Source organism: Nerophis ophidion, linkage group LG27 (assembly GCF_033978795.1).
Source record: "Nerophis ophidion isolate RoL-2023_Sa linkage group LG27, RoL_Noph_v1.0, whole genome shotgun sequence".
NCBI classification, from domain to species: domain Eukaryota; kingdom Metazoa; phylum Chordata; class Actinopteri; order Syngnathiformes; family Syngnathidae; genus Nerophis; species Nerophis ophidion.
Window position 1 is genome coordinate 25,376,694 of NC_084637.1, and position 21,786 is coordinate 25,398,479.

General features: G+C 41.7%; 1 protein-coding gene across 3 annotated transcripts in view; it reads left to right on the forward strand.

Moving 5' to 3' along the window:
* Positions 1-21,786, forward strand: part of LOC133544401 (neurobeachin-like protein 1) — a 151,379-nt gene that overhangs the window by 52,760 nt on the left and 76,833 nt on the right. For all 3 annotated transcript variants that reach the window (XM_061889685.1, XM_061889683.1, XM_061889686.1), the window contains 6 exons: positions 3,031-3,114; positions 8,576-8,674; positions 8,748-9,319; positions 11,423-11,555; positions 15,753-15,872; positions 15,947-16,256. In XM_061889685.1, the coding sequence (XP_061745669.1) occupies positions 3,031-3,114; positions 8,576-8,674; positions 8,748-9,319; positions 11,423-11,555; positions 15,753-15,872; positions 15,947-16,256 (1,318 nt within the window). The remainder of the gene's footprint in view (positions 1-3,030; positions 3,115-8,575; positions 8,675-8,747; positions 9,320-11,422; positions 11,556-15,752; positions 15,873-15,946; positions 16,257-21,786) is intronic.

A 21,786-nucleotide genomic window follows, 5' to 3' on the forward strand; every position in this document is an offset into this window, starting at 1 on the left:
GGTGTCAAACAAGGCTGTGTTCTGGCACCCACTCTGTTTAGCATGATGTTCTCAGCCATGCTGACAGATGCTTTCCGGTCTGGGGACATGGGGATAGACCTGCGCTACCGTACTGATGGCAAGCTGTTTAATCTGCGACAACTCCAGGCAAAGACAAAAGTACAGACCACCAAGGTTCGCGACTTCCTTTTTGCGGACGACTGTGTCCTGAATGCTTCCAACGAGCTGGAAATGCAACTGTGTATGAACAACTTCGCCACAGCATGCTCAGACTTCGGACTAACCATCAGTTCAAAGAAAACAGAGGTGATGCATCAACCTGCTCCTGGAGACCCGTAAACTGAGCCCCTCGTCAGCGTGAATGGTGAATATCTTAAAGCTGTTGAAAAGTTTGTCTACCTGGGTAGCACCTTGTCACGCATGGGCAACATCGACGAGGAAGTCATGCATAGGATAGCGCATGGAAGTGCTGCATTCGGCCGACTCCGCAGTTCTGCCTGGGAGCGAAGAGGGCTCAGCCTACGGACCAAACTTAAGGTCTACCGTGCTGTTGTCCTACCCGCCCTGCTGTATGCCTGTGAGACCTGGACTGTATACAGCCGGCATGCTAAACAACTCAACGCCTTCCACATGAGATCCCTCAGGAGGCGGCTCAACATCAGGTGGCAGGACAAGATCCCAGACACTGAGGTCCTTCACAGGGCAGAGATGGAGAGCATCTATGCCATCTTCAAGCGTTCCCAGCTGAGATGGGCTGGCCATGTCTGCCGTATGTCAAACGAACGCCTACCAAAAATGCTTCTGTACGGTGAACTGCACCATGGAAAGCGCTCACGCGGCAGAGAGCGGCAACGCTTTAAGGACACCCTAAAGACCAGTCTCAAGGGCTGTGGTCTGGACCCAGACACCTGGGAAGCCGATGCCCAACACCGCTCAAACTGGCGCTCTGCAGTCTTACATGGTGTAGCAGACATTGAGGAAAAACGCATCCATAAAGCCGAACAGAAGCGACAGCTCCGCAAGACCAGGGACTGTTCCTCCCTCTCAGCCAGCCACCCCCCAGCCATAACCTGCCCTCTCTGCAGCCGGTCATTCTGTGCTAGGATGGGTCTCATCATCTTCGAAAACGAAAGACAAACGTGTATATACATATATATGTATGTATGTATATACATTTATACGTATGTATATATATATGTATATATACGTGTGTGTGTGTGTGTATATATATATATATATATATATATATATATATATATAGTGTGAGTCACAGTGTGAAGCGGCCGGAATGAGAATCAGCACCTCTAAATCCGAGTCCATGGTTCTCTCCCAGAAAAGGGTGGAGTGCCATCTCCGGGTTGGGGGGGAGACCCTGCCCCAAGTGGAGGAGTTCAAGTACCTAGGAGTCTTGTTCACGAGTAGGGGAAGAGTGGATCGTGAGATCGACAGGCGGATTGGTGCGGCGTCTTCAGTAATGCGGACGTTGTACCGATCCGTTGTGGTGAAGAAGGAGCTGAGCCGGAAGGCAAAGCTCTCAATTTATCAGTCGATCTACGTTCCCATCCTCACCTATGGTCGTGAGCTTTGGGTCATGACCGAAAGGATAAGATCACGGGTACAAGCGGCCGAAATGAGTTTCCTCCGCCATGTGGCGGGGCTCTCCCTTAGAGATAGGGTGAGAAGCTCTGTCATCCGGGAGGGACTCAAAGTAAAGCCGCTGCTTCTTCACATCGAGAGGAGCCAGATGAGGTGGTTTGGGCATCTGGTCAGGATGCCACCCGAACGCCTCCCGAGGGAGGTGTTTAGGGCACGTCCAACCGGTAGGAGGCCACGGGGAAGACCCAGGACACGTTGGGAAGACTATGTCTTCCGGCTGGCCTGGGAACGCCTCGGGATCTCCCGGGAAGAGCTAGACGAAGTGGCTGGGGAGAGGGAAGTCTGGGCTTCCCTGCTTAGGCTGCTGCCCCCGCGACCCGACCTCGGATAAGCGGAAGAAGATGGATGGATGGATATATATGTACATGTATATATATATATATATATATATATATATATATATACACACACACACACACACACACACACACACAAATATTGTTGTGGCTGACGTTTGACTGTGTTTATGGTTATGTTTACCTGATTGATTGAACTGTAGCTAGATATATGACCGTTTGCAATTACAGAAAAAAGGGACAACAATTGACTAGTATGATTCTTATTTTTGATCGAAAATCTTCAGTCTTGCTGAGGAGTGACCTCTATGCCTCCCGTGCTGCTTTGCCAACCCCACTTAATTAAACGCATTTTTCAGTTTTCTTCTCTCCGTTCATCCTTGGCCCCTCCATTGTCTTGGTTTTCCTCTGCATATTATGGGTTCCCCTGGAATGCTTTCACGTTGGAGTGGTGTTTGTCCTCCCAGACTTCATGGGTGCGAGGGGTGGATCTGGTCTCAGTGATCTCAAGTGTGACATTTTCCACACAGTCCCCACTCCAGCTGGTCCGAGACTCAGCTTCATCTTTTAGTCTCATGACACATTAGGAGCTGGACAGAGCTGGATGGTGAAGTGTTTGTTGTCGTGGGTTTGCTTCTGGGGTGTGGGTCGCATGTGTTCTATTTGTAGTGTGTGATAAACCAGAGTTTTCTTTCTCATTGGCTGTGTGTACTGTGGAGGTGGGTATTTGTTATTTCTTGTGTGACCAAGTGAACTTCCTGCTCTTGTCAGATCTCATGTCGTCATCACAGTGGATTGTCTTTTTCAACAAAAAAGACACTACGTCTCTTCATAATAAAAATCTGCAGTGCACACATTGATCCTTGTGGATACTGCAGTGACAGAGTTCTAATTATTGGATCAAACACCAAGCCAGCATCTTATTGTATTCCATTTCAATTTGTATTCAGTGAATTCATTTTAGCTTGTTTATGCGTGGCTTTAAATGATCATGCATGCGTTTTATATGTTTTAAAAAATACATACATATATCAATATTCGCTATTATTGTTCAAGTGACGTGTTGGTTTTGTTTTAGGTGTTTCAAGGACGATTAGACTCCCTTGCTGTAGCAACTATAAGGGCCCTGACAACAGTGATGCATAAATCACCTGCAGCAAAGGTAAATACATCATTTACTTATCTACATTATTTCGGGAGTAGTACTGTATGTGAATTTCCACGTAGTAGGGAAGATATTCATACTATGATTTGTGTGAGAATTGTATGTAGTGTATTTTTTGGAGTATAATTTGCTCCGGAGTGTAAGTCGCACCTGCCGAAAATGCATAATAAAGAAGGAAAAAAACATGTTTAAGTCGCATTTTGGGGGGAAATTTATTCGATAAAACCCAACACCAAGAATAGACATTTGAAAGGCAATTTAAAATAAATGAAGAATAATGAACAACAGGCTGAATAAATGTACGTTATATGACGCATAAATAACCAACAGATCAGGTGCCTGGTATGTTAACGTAACATATTATGGTAAGAGTCATTCAAATAACTATAACATATCGAACATGCTATACGTTTACCAAACAATCTGTCACTCCTAATTGCTAAATCCCATGAAATCTTATATGTCTAGTTACTTACGTGAATGAGCTAAATATTATTTGATATTTTACGGTATTGTGTTAAAGGGGAACTTTATCACTATTTCGAAAGGGTTAAAAACAATAAAAATCCGTTCCCAGTGGCTTGTTGTATTTTTTGAAGTTTTTATCAAATTTTTACCGGTCCCGGAATATCCCTAAAAAAAGCTTTAAAGCGCTTGATTTTCGCTATTTGCGATGCGACTATCCATTTCCCTGTGACGTCATACAGTGCTGCCAATGTAAACAAACAATGGCGAATAGCACAGCAAGATATAGCGACATTAGCTCGGATTCAGACTCGGATTTCAGCGGCTTAAGCGATTCAACAGAATACGCATGTATTGAAAGGGATGGTTGGAGTATGAAAGTATTGAAGAAGAAACTGAAGCAATTGAGCGAATAGCTATTGTCGCTATTCATAGCCATCATGTTAGACCCGCTCGACATCCATTGCTTTCCTCCTCTCTAAGGTTCTCATAGTCATTATTGTCACCGACGTCCCACTGGGTCATTATTGTCACCGATGTCCCACTGGGTGTGAGTTTTCCTTGCCCTTATGTGGGCCTACCGAGGATGTCGTGGTGGTTTGTGCAGCCCTTTGAGACACTAGTGATTTAGGGCTATATAAGTAAACATTGATTGATTGATTGATAGCATGGCCGAATAGCTGCGTTAGCATCGCCGGTAAAATGTGCGGACCAAACAATCAGGACTTTCGCATCTCGTGACACTGGAGCAACTTAAATGCTTCGATTGGTAAATGTTTTTTTTGCATTAAATGTGGGTGGAAGGAAACATAATATAGTTGCAAATGCATCTGCAGGTTATCCATACATCTCTGTGCCATGTCTGCTTTAGCACCGCCGGTAAATAGCATGTTAGCATCGATTAGCGTAGCATGTTAGCATCGATTAGCTGGCAGTCAACATCAACAAAACTCACCTTTGTGAATTCGTTGACGTTATCGTTGCAAATGCATCTGCAGGTTATCCATACATCTCTGTGCCATGTCTGCTTCAGCACCGCCGGTAAATAGCATGTTAGCATCGATTAGCGTAGAATGTTAGCATCGATTAGCTTGCAGTCACGCCGCAACCAAATATGTCTGATTAGCACATAAGTCAACATCAACAAAACTCTCCTTTTGTGATTTCGTTGAATTTATTGTTGCAAATGCATCTGCAGGTTATCCATACATCTCTGTGCCATGTCTGTCATCGCCGGTAAAATGTGCAGACACTCTGGCACATTCAATGGGGGTCTGGCGGAAGACACTTTCGCATCTTCGGGCCAGTGGTGCAACTTGAATCCCTCCCTGTTAGTGTTGTTACACCCTCCGACAACACACCGACGAGGCATGATGTCTCCAAAGTTCCAAAAAATAGTCGAAAAAACGGAAAACAGAGCTGAGACCCAATGTTAGCAATGTGTTGAAAATGAAAATGGCGGCTGTATTTTCTCGGAGACGTCACGTTCTGACGTCATTGCAAAAAGAGCGATAAACAGAAAGGCGTTTAATTCGCCAAAATTCACCCATTTAGAGTTCGGAAATTGGTTAAAAAAATATATGGTCTTTTTTCTGCACCATCAAGGTATATATTGACGCTTACATAGGTCTGGTGATAATGTTCCCCTTTAATAATTTCACAAATAAGTCACTCCTGAGTATAAGTCGCACCCCTGACCAAACTATGAAAAAAACTGTGACTTGTAGTCCGAAAAATACGGTATATCTATGAATGGTTTAATCGTATGTGCGCAATTTGTATTATTTATTACTCGTTTTTGGTTTTTCAATGACTTTTCCTTTTGTTGCTGTGCGTAAAAATGCCAGCTAGTTGAAGCAGCTTTGTGCTCTTTTATGTTTTTCTTTAATGTTTCCCTCCTGTTATCATGTGTTTTTTGGTGTAAACCCCTTGGGGACTGCGTAACAAAAGGGTGGCACTTTTGTGACTTTTATCCTACTTTTAAAGCCCCGCTTAAGAACTTTCACAACAGATTTCGGCGGCGCCAGTGGACCAAAGCGGTAGTGTTTTGCCAGAAGAAGACCACATTTCCCATGGAGATTAGCGCATAGAGCGTCATACTGACATGATATTTGCTGTAATATTGGCACAAGTATTATGTCTCTAATGGTTGTGCTGATGTTGAATAGCAGACGCTGTCAAGAAATGATCTTGGATTGCGCTACAAACATGACGCTACTACCAGGAATGTATCGCGGCGGATGCAGGTTCGAAGCAAAGAAAAACCGGCGGGAGATTATTTTTCAAAAGAAGTAGTCGTGAAACTATCATACTGGTGACTATTTATTTATTACTCCCACACAAATTTACGATACCTACTCTTAGCATTATAATTCTGATTTGAGCATCGAAAGTCACTTACAGCAGTGGTTCTCAAATGGGGGTACTTGAAGGTATGCCAAGGGGTACGTGAGATTATTTTTTAAAACAATTTTAAAAATAGATACAATTAAAAAAAATCATTTATAAATATATTTAGTGAACAATACTTCAACAAAATATGAGTTTAATTTCATTAACTGTGAAAAGAAATGCAACAATGCAATAATCAGTGTTGACAGCTATATTTTTTCTGGACATGTTCCATAAATATTGATGTTAAAGATTTCTTTTTTGTGAATAAATGATTAGAATTAAGTTAATGAATCCAGATGGATCTCTATTACAATCCCCAAAGAGGGTACTTTAAGTTGATGATTACTTCTAAGTGTAGAAATCTTTATTTATAATTGAATCACTTGTTTATTTTCAACAAGTTTTTAGTTATTTTTATATCTTTTTTTCCAAATAGTTCAAGAAAGACCACTAGAAATGAGCAATATTTTGCACTGTTGTACAATTTGATAAATCAGAAATTGATGACATAGTGCTGTATTTTACTTATTCATCTCTTTTTTTCAACCAAAAATGCTTTGTTCTGATTAGGAGGTACTTGAATTAAAAAAATGTTCACAGGGGGTACATCACTGAAAAAAGGTTGAGAACCACTGACTTACAGGAACAGAGCCAAAGGCAGCATCGGTCTAAAATTCCTCGTCTGTGAGCTCACGCCAGTGAGTCAAGGCCGAGCCAATATGGATCCTTGCCTATTTTATCCGGGTAACCTGCCTTTTTCTTTTTTTGTCTCCTCAGACAAAACTTTTCGTTTCTTTGGTTGTTTTGGAGCTCCAGCCATGATATCAGTAATTGCACATTGACGTTCTTCTAATTATTATTATTTTTGTTTTCTGGTGGCACGCAGGCGTTCGCGTCTACATCCGTCTTTTTAACGAATGGGGAAGGGGGGCGCGGGGGGGGTGATGTATGCCCTAAAGCAAGTCAAGACATTTGTGTGGCAGGTCACGCTCCTTAATGTCGTTAAGGGCCAGTGAAAGCAATACAGACCTCCTCAGGCCATGACAGAGGTTTCATTCAACTATTTGTAAATCCATGTATCATCCCTAAAGTTATGAAAATAGTTTATGAAAGTTGAAAAGTTATTTAGTGCTGCTTTAATACTTTTTTGTGGACTTTTTTTAGTCCTCACTACAACCACATAATTTACCAAATGTGGTATGAATAAAAGTCTACCCTATCTTATCCTTACGCTGTTACATATATGCGGTATAGCTCGGTTGGTAGAGCGGCTGTGCTAGCAACTTAAGAGTTACAGGTTCGATCCCCACTTCCGCCATCCTAGTCACTGTCGTTGTGTCCTTGGGCAAGACACTTTACCCACGTGCTCCCAGTGCTACCCACTGGTTTAAATGTAACTTAGATATTGGGTTTCACTATGTAAAGTGATTTGAGTCACTAGAGAAAAAGCGCAAAAAATATATAGTTCACTTCACTTCACTTATTAAAGGGGACGAATAATGGTTTTGATCAACATTTGAAACATTTGATAAACCTTGTCAAATGATATGAAAGCATGTGTTGATCACAAAGATTATTATCAAGGCTTAGGTCAGGCTGATTACAAAAATAAATACTTATCAAATATACTGCAAAAGAAGGGACTCAAAGAGTGATGAAAGATACATTTACATACAATGACGCAGTCTTAAATTGAATACAGTCAAACTAAATTAATAACAAATAATAATAATTATATGCGATGAGGTGGCGACTTGTCCGGGGTGTGCCCCGCCTTCCCCCCGATTGTAGCTGAGATAGGCACTAGTGCCCCCCGCTACCCCAAAAGGAATAAGCGGTAGAAAATGGATGGATGGAATTATATATATATATATATATATATATATATATATATATATATATGCTTTTTTTTTTTTTTTTTTAACTGTCCAAAAAATGTAAGTGCACCACTTTAGTCATCATTTTTGCGCTTACAAAATTGTCACACTCACGCTTTGCCGCGGTAGTCGTGGCAACCACGAACAGGTGCACTCGGTTTGCCAATCAGGGACAGGTTAGGGAAACAGCGCTCAGGTCAGTCGACCGAAATAAAATCGCTGGACACGAAACATGTACAGAAAATGAGTAAACACAAGAACCTGTTATGACAGATCGTGACAGAATCTTTTCAATGACTTTAGCTTCACTCCTTTGTTTGATATTGTCTTTACTGCCACATGTGGTGGAAAAGTGCATTACAACTGCGTACCGCTGCTGAGAAACAGATATTTTTTGCGGCAACAATGGCTCCCTATGGTTATTAAAATACTGGTGTAAACTATATAGGCAACTCAAAATCCGCGAAATGGCGTTTTTCATTGATTGATTGAGACTTTTATTAGTAGATTGCACAGTTCAGTACATATTCCGTACAATTGACCATTAAATGGTAACACACGAATAAGTTTTTCAACTTGTTTAAGTCGGGGTCCACGTTAATCAATTCGTCAATCACCAGTCCTAGGGATACCTGGGCTCCAAAGTCAGCTGGGATATACTCCAGCTCACCCGTGACCCCAAACAGGATGATGTAGGAGCATATTTTTTCTGACGCCCACAGGAGGTGTTCAAAGAGAGGATTGGGTACAATCACTTGTACGAAGTCCTCGTCTCGCTCGGCCACCCGTCTCGACACCTCCTGAAGGAGCTGATGAACATGGTGAGGAGTTATTTTGTTTATTGCGGGGCTTCTGTAGTTTTCCGAATGCTCCATAATGTGTATTTATCTGCAGGCGGTAGAGGGTGAGCACACATCAGTGGGCCTCTTGGGAATCAGCAACGTGGAGCCCTTGCTGCTGCTGGTCCAGTGGCTACCAGAACTAGACTCATCCGAGTTACAGAATTTCGCTGCCGACTGGCTCTGCCGCCTCAGCTGCCTGAACCGTCAGACACGTGCTACCTGTGTCAACGCCACCATGGTCATGCGTGCCCTGGCGGTCCTGGAGTGCCACGAGCGGCTCCACAGAGCTTGTGCAGAGAGCCTTTTGGGACTGGTGGGCTCGCTTGGCTCCCAGTCGTTGAGCGCCAGGGATCTCTTTGAGCTGCTGCACCTGCTCAGGCCTTCAGAGGCAAGCCGAGCACACCCCTACGTCGGTCCGGCCCTTAAGGCTCTCCTCGCCATGGTGCGCAAGCAGGGTCTGGAAAGTGCCATGCAGTACTTCGACCTGTCGCCAAGCATGGCCGGCATCGCGGTTCCAATACTGCACCGCTGGCCAGGCTCTGCCTTCAGCTTCTTGGCCTGGTTGTCTCTAGACCAGGATCAGTTGGGTCCACTTAGCAAAGGCAAGAGGAAACAGCTCTACAGGTTTGTTTAGCACACACACTGCAAAAACTAAAATTTAAGTAAGATTAAATATCTCAAATAAGGCTGATATTTGCTTATTTTCTGTCTGATAAGATAATTTTCTCACTAAGCAGATTTTATGTTAGTGTTTTACGCGTTTTAAGGGTTTTGGTCCTAAATGATCTCAGTAAGATATTAAAGTTAAAGTTAAAGTGGCAAAATTATTCTCTGCATTTGACCCATCACCCTTGATCACCCCATGGGAGGTGAGGGGAGCAGTGGGCAGCAGCGGTGCCGCGCCCGGGAATCATTTTTTGGTGATTCAACCCCCAATTCCAACCCTTAATGCTGAGTGCCAAGCAGGAAGGTAATGGGTCCCATTTTTATAGTCTTTGGTATGACTCAGCCGGGATTTGAACTCACGACCTACCGATCTCAGGGCGGACACTCTAACCCAGGCGTCGGGAACCTTTTTGGTTGAGAGAGCCATACAAGCCAAGTATTTTAAAAAGTATTTACGTGAGAGCCATATAATATTTTTTTTAAGACTGAATACAACTAAATGCATGCATTTTTAAGTAAGACCAATATTTTTAGAGTATAAATAAGTCTTGTATTCCTTTTAATAACATTGTTATTCTGAAGCTAACCAACAATAAATAAAATACTTCTTACCATTAATGCGACTTCTTGAACAGGCGCGGTAGAAACCGGATGGATGGATTAAAGTGCATGAGAATGTTTTATTTTTTTAACGTTATTTTTAACACTTGAAGACGCCGCACCGATCCGCCTGTCGATCTCACGATCCACTCTTCCCCCACTCGTGAACAAGACTCCTAGATACTTGAACTCCTCCACTTGGGGATCGGTGCGGCGTCTTCAGTAATGCGGACGTTGTATCGATCCGTTGTGGTGAAGAAGGAGCTGAGCCGGAAGGCAAAGCTCTCAATTTACCGGTCGATCTACGTTCCCATCCTCACCTATGGTCATGAGCTTTGGGTCATGACCGAAAGGATAAGATCACGGGTACAAGCGGCCGAAATGAGTTTCCTCTGCCGGGTGGCGGGGCTCTCCCTTAGAGATAGGGTGAGAAGCTCTGCCATCCGGGAGGAACTCAACGTAAAGCCGCTGCTCCTTCACATCGAGAGGAGCCAGATGAGGTGGTTCGGGCATCTGGTCAGGATGCCACCCGAACGCCTCCCTAGGGAGGTGTTTAGGGCACGTCCAGCTGGTAGGAGGCCACGGGGAAGACCCAGGACACGTTGGGAAGACTATGTCTCCCGGCTGGCTTGGGAACACCTCGGAATCCCCCGGAAAGAGCTAGACGAAGTGGCTGGAGATAGGGAAGTCTGGGCTTCCCTGCTTAGGCTGCTGCCCCCGGGACCCGACCTCGGATAAGCGGAAGATGATGGATGGATGGATGGATTTTTAACACTGTTATTACCAGCCTAATATTTCATTTCTTACCGTGTTAAGCAATGTCAGCTAAGAGTTATCTGAGAGCCAGGTGCAGTCATCAAAAGAGACACATCTGGCTCTAGAGCCATAGGTTCCCTAACCCTGCTCTAGTTGGCCTAGTGGTTAGAGTGTCCGCCCGTTGCTGAGATTTTATGACCTATATTGAGTAAAACATGCTTGAAACCAGAATATCAACTGATGCAAAGTTGTGTCATTAACACAAGTATAAAACTAAAGTGTTTAGGTTATAATTTCTTACTTCAAGCATGAAAAAAATAAATCCTGATGCCGAGCGCATGTCATTATGTCAAGATAATGGCACTAGCATTTACTTAATTTAAGAATATTTTTCAATATATTGAGGAAAAAAGGTCTTTTTTTTTCTACCAAGAAAAGTGCACTTGTTATTAGTGAGAATATACTTATTTTAAGGTATTTTTGGGTTCATTGAAGTTAGCTAATTTGACTTGTTTTGGAAAGTCTTGACAAGCTGAATTTTCTTGTTCTATTAGCAGATAATTTTGCTTAGTTCCAATAAAATACCCCTCATTTTTGTATGTTTTTTCTTGTTTTTGAACACTGACTTTTTGCAGTGCAGCGAGTGAACATTTCTCCAACGTCGATAACTTCTGAACCCTTTTAACCGTCTTTCACTCTGCGCAGTTTCTTTACGTCAAGTGGCACAGGCTTTGAGGCCTTCATTAGTGCTGCGGGTGTGCTGGTGGTGGCTGTCTGCACGAAGAAGGAATACGTCACAGTCATGCTGCCCGACAACTGCTTCTGCGACTCTCTCTGGGTGAGTCCAATGTAGTGCCTCATGAAAGTGTGACACTCTTTTTACACAGCTGCTATGGTCTTGGATCCGCTTTGGACAGGACTCTTGCGACTGTGTTGGATCCATTATGGATTGAACTTTCACAGTATCATGTTAGACCCGCTCGACATACATTGCTTTCGTCCTCTCCAAGGTTCTCATAGTCATCATTGTCACCGATGTCCCACTGGGTGTGAGTTTTCCTTGCCCTTATGTGGGCCTACCGAGGATGTCGTAGTGGTTTGTGCAGCCCTTTGAGACACTAGTGATTTAGGGCTATAGAAGTAAACATTGATTGATTGATAATTACATTACATCATCGACGATCAACAATATGCAGACTAAGGAACATTTGAATGCCACAGATTGTAAACACTATCAATAACATCTGGTTTTAAGGAGGAGTGCAACGGTACGACCTGTTCGGCCTGTCCTTCAGGGCAGTGTTTTTGAGCTGAGGCACGTTTTTTTTTTCATTGAAAAAATCCGTAGGCACACCACCAGCAGAAAACATTGAAAAATGAAACTCAGCAGCCGATATTGTCAGTAAAAAGTCGTTCTCGCAATTGTTGGATATTAATTCAAACCATAACCAAGCATGCATCACTATAGCTCTTGTCTCAAAGTGGGGGTTTTTGATTGATTGATTGATACTTTTATTAGTAGATTGCACAGTTCAGTACATATTCCGTACAATTGACCACTAAATGGTAACACCCGAATAAGTTTTTCAACTTGTTTAAGTCGGGGTCCACGTTAATCAATTCATGGTACAAATATATACTATCAACATAATACAGTCATCACACAAGTTAATCATCATAGTATGTACATTGAATTATTTACATTATTTACAATCCGGGGGGTGGGATGAGGAGCTTTGGTTGATATCAGTACTTCAGTCATCAACAATTGCATCAACAGAGAAATGTGGACATTGAAACAGTGTAGGTCTTATTTAGTAGGATATGTACAGCCAGCAGAGAATATAGTGAGTTCACATAGCATAAGAACAAGTATAAACATTAGAAGTACATTTGAGTTGTTTATAATCCGGGGAGATGGGATGTGAATGGAGGAGGGTATTAGTAAAGTGTTGAAGTTGCCTGGAGGTGTTGTTTTAGAGCAGTTTTGAAGGAGGATAGAGATGGACTTACTTTTATACCTGTTGGGAGTGCATTCCACATTGATGTGGCATAGAAAGAGAATGAGTTAAGACCTTTGTTAGATCGGAATCTGGGTTTAACGTGTACTGTCACCACCTGTCACATCACACCCTGACTTATTTGGAAATGGTTGTTTTCCTGTGTGTAGTGTTTAAGTTCTTGTCTTACACTCCTATGTCACTGGCTTTTCCTGTTTTGTTAGCAGTTTCATGTATTCCTTTGAGCGCGATTCCCCGCACCTGCTTTGTTTTAGCAATCAAGACTATTTAAGTCGTGCGGAAGCTATCCTTCTTTGTGTGGACATTGTTGATTGTCATGTCATGTTCGGATGTACTTTGTGGACGCCGCCTCTGCTCCACATGCTGTAAATCTTTGTTGTCCTCCAGCATTCCGTTTTTGTTTACTTTGCAACCAGTTTAGTTTTTAGTTCCATTTTGAATAGGCGTCCCTAAGCTGCAATTCCTTTTCTTAGGAACACTGTTTATTTTCAGTTTAAGCATTAGATACCTTCATACCTGCAAGCTGCCTCCGCTGTCGTCTGCGTTTTGTGATCACGACAAACCATTGTCTTAGTTCCCGACATCTACTAAGCTGCCACCTACTGATATGGAAGAGTATTACACGGTTACTCTGCCGAGCTCTAGACAGCACCGACACTCAACAACGGCACATTATTTGCGGATTATAATTAATAAATAAAAAATAAATTAAGATAAAATATTTTTAACCCATCCATCCATCCATTTTATACCGCTTATTCCCTTTGGGGTCGCGGAGGGCACTGGTGCCTATCTCAGCTACAATCCCAATTAGGTGACATTACAATATCTCCCACAGCACACCTGACTGTATTTCGCGGCACACTAGTGGTTGAATTAACACTGCTTTAGGGGACCATTCCACATTGTGATCCATACAATATACAGTGATAGGTAGACGCAACGTAGCTTTTCGTGTCGTGTGCTTACAGCGGTCCAGGTAAGGTGTCTGGGCATCCCATAGTTTTACAAGGCACAAAAACCAAACAATAAGGATTTCTGCTCGCTGCTACAATGCTCATATATCTAGTCTTCTATGTATATATGTATATGTATTAGTGCTGTAGACTATTTTTAAAATCAGATTAAGATAATTAGATCACTATTCCTATTATTTATTTATATATATATATATATTAGGGCTGCGAATCTTTGGGTGTCCCGCGATTCGATTCAATATCGATTCATGGGGTCACGATTCGATAATATATCGATTTTTTTTTTTTGATTCAACGCAATTCTCGATTCAAAAACAATATTTTTCTGATTCAAAACGATTCTGTATTCATTCAATACATAGGATTTCAGCAGGATCTACCCCAGTTCGCTGACATGCAAGCAGAGAAGTAGATTTTTTTAAAAAAGCTTTTATAATTGTAAAGGACAATGTTTTATGAAACGATTGCAATAATGTAAATTTGTTTTAACTATTAAACAAACCAAAAATATGACTTATTTTATCTTTGTGAAAATATTGGACACAGTGTGTTGTCAAGCTAATGAGATGAGATGCAAGTGTAAGCCACTGTGACACTATTGTTTTTTAATTTTTATAAATGTCTAATGATAATGTCAATGAGGGGTTTTAATCACTGCTATGCTGAAATTATAACTAATATTGATACTGTTGTTGATAATATTCCTTTTTGTTTCACTACTTTTGGTTTGTTCTGTGTCGTGTTTGTGTCTTCTCAATTGCTCTGTTTATTGCAGTTCTGAGTGTTGCTGGGTCAGGTTTGGTTTTGGAATTGGATTCCATTGTTATGGTATTGCTGTGCAGTGTTTTTTTGGATTGATAAAAACATATATATATATTTTTTTAAATCGATTAAAAAAAAAAAAGAGAATCGATTCTGAATCGCACAACGTATTTGATTCGATTCGTATTCGAATCGATTTTTTTTTTCCACACCCCTAATATATATATATATACTAATCAAATATACTCCTCAATGTAAACAAATGCCATGGGTGGATCTACACAGACATCGACTGTAACGATACCAAGTAAAAGAGCCAAATGTAGTCGATACTACAATGATTATATTGATATTTTTTACTATCACAAAATCTTTTGTTGTTTTTTTAATTTTTTCTGAACCCAAGAAATACGTCTCTCGTCAGAGAAGAACTTTAATTATGACCAATGTATGACCCTGTAACTACTTGGTGTTGGATTGATTCCAACATTTGGAGTATCGCCCAATACGTATGTAAAGTGTTTAAACAACAGAAGAATAGGTGATTAATAGATTTTAACAGAAGTGTAGCTAGAACAGGCGTGCCCACACTTTTTCTGAAGGCAACCAAGTCAAGGGGATCTACCAGTGACGTGCTGTCAGTGCCTCGCCTGCCACCAGGTCGCTTAACCATGATATGTTCCAAAAAACATTAATAGAATAAAATAAGTTTTAATATTTCTCTTTTGGTTTATGCTTTCCATGTGATTTTAGTGTGGTTCCTGTATATTTTGATCATTTTCATGGTCAAAATCGCGGAAATTCCATGTTTCCTGATCAAAACAATGCAGCAGATGAGAAGTGCATATTATTAATCATTAAGTGTAATCATAAATATATCACAAATAATGATATTGATATATCATCCATCCATTTTCTACCGCTTATTCCCTATACAATATGATAATTAAAGATGTATGAATAATTGAACCATAGCCCTGAATTGTAATTGGATCATGAGGTTTCACCCTTCTGTATTCTTATTTTGTATTTGAGATTGAGCATATTTATTAAAGCATTAACTGCCAGCTGTCTGGAGTTAGAATTATTAGAAAAGTCACTCAAGTTCAAAAGGTAAGCAGTTCTACGTCTTGGCCTTTTGTTCCCTCACTGTACCGAGGTACATACCGCACCGTGAGGTTGTCGAAGCGTTGCACCCACTGGTTGTTAAGAGGATTGACAGAGAGGCAGTGTGAGGGTAAATGGGTTTAATTCTGATGGAATTTCTGTCAACAGCACAGCATTGGTGTGGTGCACATACCAGGGAAGAGGCCGTTTGGGCAGAGTCTGGTCTACATTTATGTGGACGGACAGCAAAAGCTTTCTGCCCCACTTAAGTATCCCACAATGACCGAGGTAAAACCAACACTCCCAATAATGAAGCATAATGTAAGTTTTTGTTTATAACGTCCCTTCGCTTCCACCCACAGCCCTTTACATCCTGTTGCATCGGCTCAGCGGGCCACCGGACCACTACTCCTCCACCGTCTCAGATCCCGGACCCCCCCTTCTCGTCCGCCACCACACCCACAACGCGGTCCTCGCTGGGCGGCATCCTTTCGCCTCAAGCGTGGGGAGGACTACTGAGCGGAAAGCCTGAGTCTGTGACGAAGCTCATCTCAGCGGGGACCCAGGACAGCGAGTGGGGCAGCCCCACATCGCTTCAGGGTCAGCTCGGGAGCGTGATGGTGTTCCACGAGGCGCTGCAGTCCGGCCACGTCAAAGCCATCTGTAGTGCTGGTAAGCACACGGTGACCATGGAGAAATGTGAAAAAGTGCAATGACGTAATATAGCAAAAAAATCGGAATCTCGATTCTTAGTCATCCCGACTGAATGGATTCATAGTTTTTTTAAATCGATAAAAAAAAATTATTTACAATACAGGCCCAAAGTTTGGACACACCTTCTCATTCAATGTGTATTCTTTACTTTAAAGGGGAACATTATCACAATTTCGAAAGGGTTAAAAACAATAAAAATCCGTTCCCAGTGGCTTGTTGTATTTTTTGAAGTTTTTTTTCAAAATTTTACCGGTCTCGGAATATCCCTAAAAAAAGATTTAAAGTGCTTGATTTTCGCTATTTGCGATGCGACTATCCATTTCCCTGTGACGTCATACAGTGCTGCCAATGTAAACAAACAATTGCGAATACCACAGCAAGATATAGTGACATTAGCTCGGATTCAGACTCGGATTTCAGCGGCTTAACCGATTCAACAGATTACGCATGTATTGAAAAGAATGGTTGGAGTATGAAAGTATTGAAGAAGAAACTGAAGCTATTGAGCGAAAAGCTATTGACGCTTTTCATAGCCATAGCATGGTTGAATAGCTGCGTTAGCATCGCCGGTAAAATGTGCGGACCAAACGATCAGGACTTTCGCATCTCGTCACACTGGTGCAACTTAAATCTGTCGATTGGTAAGTGCTTTTTTCGCATTAAATGTGGGTGGAAGGAAACGTAATATAGTTGCAAAGGCATCTGCAGGTTATCCATACATCTCTGTGCCATGTCTGCTTTAGCACCGCTGGTAAATAGCATGTTAGCATCGATTAGCTGGCAGTCAACATCAACAAAACTCACCTTTGTGATTTCGTTGACTTTATCATTGCAAATGCATCTGCAGGTTATCCATACATCTCTGTGCCATGTTTGCTTTAGCACCGCCGGTAAATAGCATGTTAGCGTCGATTAGCATAGCATGTTAGCATTGATTAGCTGGCAGTCACGCCGCGACCAAATATGTCTGATTAGCACATAAGTCCATAACATCAACAAAACTCACCTTTGTGATTTCGTTGACTTTATCGTTGCAAATGCATCTGCAGGTTATCCATACATCTCTGTGCCATGTCTGCTTTAGCACCGCCGGTAAATAGCATGTTAGCATCGATTAGCTGGCAGTCAACATCAACAAAACTCACCTTTGTGATTTTGTTGACTTTATCGTTGCAAATGCATCTGCAGGTTATCCATACATCTCTGTGCCATGTCTGCTTTAGCACCGCCGGTAAATAGCATGTTAGCGTCGATTAGCGTAGCATGTTAGCATCGATTAGCTGGCAGTCACGCCACGAGCAAATATGTCTGATTAGCACATAAGTCAATAACATCAACAAAACTCACCTTTGTGATTTTGTTGACTTTATCGTTGCAAATGCATCTGCAGGTTATCCATACATCTCTGTGCCATGTCTGTCATCGCCAGTAAAATGTGGAGACACTCCAGCACATTCAATGGGGGTCTGGCGGCAGACACTTTCGCATCTTCGGGCCAGTGGTGCAACTTGAATCCCTCCCTGTTAGTGTTGTTACACCCTCCGACAACACACCAATGAGGCATGATGTCTCCAAGGTTCCAAAAAATAGTCGAAAAAACAGAAAATAACAGAGCTGAGACCCAATGTTTACAATGTGTTGAAAATGAAAATGGCGGCTTTGTTACCTCGGCGACGTCACCTTCTGACGTCATCGCCTCCAGAGCGATAAACAGAAAGGCGTTTAATTCGCCAAAATTCACCCATTTAGAGTTCGGAAATCGGTTAAAAAATATAGATGGTCTTTTTTCTGCGCCATCAAGGTATATATTGACGCTTACATAGGTCTGGCGATAATGTTCCTCTTTAATGACTATTTACATTGTAAATTGTCACTGAAGGCATCAAATCTATGAATGAACACATGTGGAGTTATGTACAAAGCAGTAATCAGAGCAAAGAATGACTATTTTGAAGAAACTACTATATAAAACATGTTTTCAGTTATTTCACCTTTTTTTTTGTGAAGTAAATAACTCCACGTGTGCATTCACAGTTTTGATGCCTTCAGTGACAATCTACAATTAAAAAAAAAATTAAAATAAAAAAAAAAAATGCATTGAATGAGTAGGTGTCCAAACTTTTGGCCTGTGCTATATATATATAAAATAATATAAAATATGTTTTTAGTCCATATCAATGCACCTCGGAGGAGATTTTGTAACCTGTAAGGTGTTTAGAACAAAAATTCATTATTATTATTATTCCGGCAGCACGGTGGACAGGGGTTAGTGCTTGTTCCTCCCAATACGAAGATCCTGAGTAGTCCTGAGTTCAATTCCGTGCTCGGGATCTTTCTGTGTGGAGTTTGCATGTTCTCCCCGTGACTGCGTGGGTTCCCTCCGGGTACTCCGGCTTCTTCCCACCTCCAAAGACATGCACCTGGGGATAGGTTGATTGTCAACTCTAAATTGGCCCTATTGTGTGAATGTGAGTGTGAATAATGACTGTCTATCTGTGTTGGCCCTGCGATGAGGTGGCGACTTGTCCAGGGTGTACACTGCTTTCCACCGGAATGCAGCTGAGATAGGCTCCAGCACCCCCCACGACCCCAAAAGGGACAAGCGGTAGAAAATGGATGGATTGATGGAATTATTATAACAAATACAACATTGAAAAAAATCGGCTTGAATCGAGAATTTTTAATGTTCAGCTTTTAAATGTTTGTTTCCACATCGACATTCCACGTTTTTCATGAAATATTGTAGTGTGTAAGGATGGGAGTGTCGAAAGATGGAGATAACTTTGTTTCCTTATCAGAAATCGAGCCATATACAAACATTCGTGGCTTCTCCATTCATCACACAACACTAAAAATGTATCCCGTGAAAACCCGTCCGACCGGAACTCTAACACTAACAAAAATTCTGTGGGTAATTATTGTAAACCCACTACATTATCGAAAAAAAATAGGAGCTTAACAAACAAACCCGCGAGTTTGCATCATCTAGCGAGCTGACTTGTTGCCTGTGTTCCAATCCGAGCCACAATATAAACGGCGTTCTACTTTGCTGCCAATCATATTTGGATGATTACAATTTGAATACTGTTAGTTCCTAACCAGTTGTAGTTGTAGAGCATTTATTAATAGCCAGCGAGAAAATATATTTTTGACATGACTGCTACAAACAGAGGTCTAAACACAGGAAGTACATTTCCTGAGGGGGCGTGGCTACAGGATAGAGTTGCCAAGTGGGAATCGTTTTCGGAGTTCTTTGCATGCAAGTTAAAGAATTTTACATTACATTTTCAATGATAATTAATTAATTCCCAAAGAACTAAAATGTACATTAAATTGGACATGTAATTGTGAAAAAGCCCACCAAAAGAGGTGGGTGGATTAGAATAAATCTAAAGGTAAAATATAGTGTAGAAAGGAACCCAATTTTTTAAAAATGTAGTCTTGGTTTTCAAATATTTTTCCCCTCTTTTATTGTCAGTTTTTCTCTTTTTTTTCCTCAAAGGGTGCTCTCGTGCCTGTGGATCGAATTGTTCGGTGCCCAAAATGTCCCACCCCTATCAACCAGAGATGTACCGATAAAAAATGAATAATGAACACTCCCGACGGCTAATACTTCCGTTTTAAATTAGGTTTTTGGAAAAATCGTGATTCATAACTGTGCTTTGACAAACTAATGTGCCGACTAGTGCCAGCTCACTAGTTTAAATGCTAACATGAAAACAAGGGACATTAACGTTTTTCGCCATCAAAACCTTGGGGGGGTCTTTTATTTTTTTTTTTTTTATTTTTTTTTATTTGTCATGAAAAAGGGAAGTTTTTGTCATGAAAAGGGGAGTTTTTTGTGGTTGGTGCACTAATTGTAAGTGTATATTGTTTTTTATGTTGATTAATTTTTATTTTTTATTTTATTATAAAAATTAATAAAAAATTCATCTGCGGCCCGGTACCGATCGGGCTACGGCCCGGTGGTTGGGGACCACTGGCTTAGTGGCCACATATGTGGACAGCACCTTTTAGCTCTTATTTCCAAAATTGTGTACACTACTGAATTGGGATCTTACGGCCGCTTACGTGGGCACTTATACTGCCATCTGGTGGTGTCAGAAGAGTATAACATACAATGGAATTTGGGGAAAAAAAGTGCAAAAATGAGATTTAGCATGTCACTTAACATGAAGTACACGGACGTGTACTTATGGACTAAGTACATCGTATCAAAAGATGATTCTTAGTTTTTATTCTAATTAGTGTCCAATAAGCCCAAATAGCAAAGAGAAAGTAAATAAAAAGTGTGTAAACAAACAGCTTGGGCCTTAAGAGAACGACATACCCCACTCTAAATTTAAGTAAACACATGACAATCTGAGTAACTGAAGATATTCAATTGTGTACATTGAACCGACAAGCTGTGCCCTCTTAAAACACAATGATCATTCTATACTCAACTGATATACAGTAGGTAAGGTTGTATTTATGCCTAATTCCTGTGAGAATACTGCTTGTGACTGAAGCACTAAGGTGTGGAACTATGCAGGACTAGCTGCAGTGCGCTCAAACAACCACCAGGTAGAATATGTGAGCACATAGTACTGTATCATCACTTTGTATTTCGGACTTATCTGGTTCTTAGTGGATTCTTCACTCACGCTTTAAATAAGGGTTGAGGCAAAAACGAACCCAGAAACCACTTTACGATAGTAATATGAGACAGAGTAGTAACAGAGTAGCCACAATGCTCGCCAGAAATAATAAACAATAATCCATCCATCCATTTTCTACCGCTTATTCCCTTTCGGGGTCGCGGGGGGCGCTGGCGCCTATCTCAGCTACAATCGGGCGGAAGGCAGGGTACACCCTGGACAAGTCGCCACCTCATCGCAGGGCCAACACAGATAGACGGACAACATTCACACTCACATTCACACACTAGGGCCAATTTAGTGTTGCCAATCAACCTATCCCCAGGTGCATGTCTTTGGAAGTGGGAGGAAGCCGGAGTACCCGGAGGGAACCCACGCGTTCACGGGGAGAACATGCAAACTCCACACAGAAAGATCCCGAGCCTGGATTTGAACCCAGGACTGCAGGAACTTCGTATTGTGAGGCAGACGCACTAACCCCTCTGCCACCGTGAAGCCCATAAACAATAATAATAGATTTTATTTGGTGGGAGAGTGGCCGTGCGCAGCCCGAGGGTCCCTGGTCCGTTGTGTCCTGAGCAAGACACTTCACCCTTGCTCCTGATGGGTGCTGGTTAGCGCCTTGCATGGCAGCTCCCTCCATCAGTGTGTGAATGGGTAAATGTGGAAGTAGTGTCAAAGCGCTTTGAGTACCTTGAAGGTAGAAAAGCGCTATACAAGTAAAAGCCATTTATCATTTGTAACGCACTTTTCATTGGAATAAATCTCAAAGTGCTACAGTACAAACCAATGTATTAAACGGTATATAAACTGATAGAATCCTGGTCTACTATCAGTTAAGCATAAGA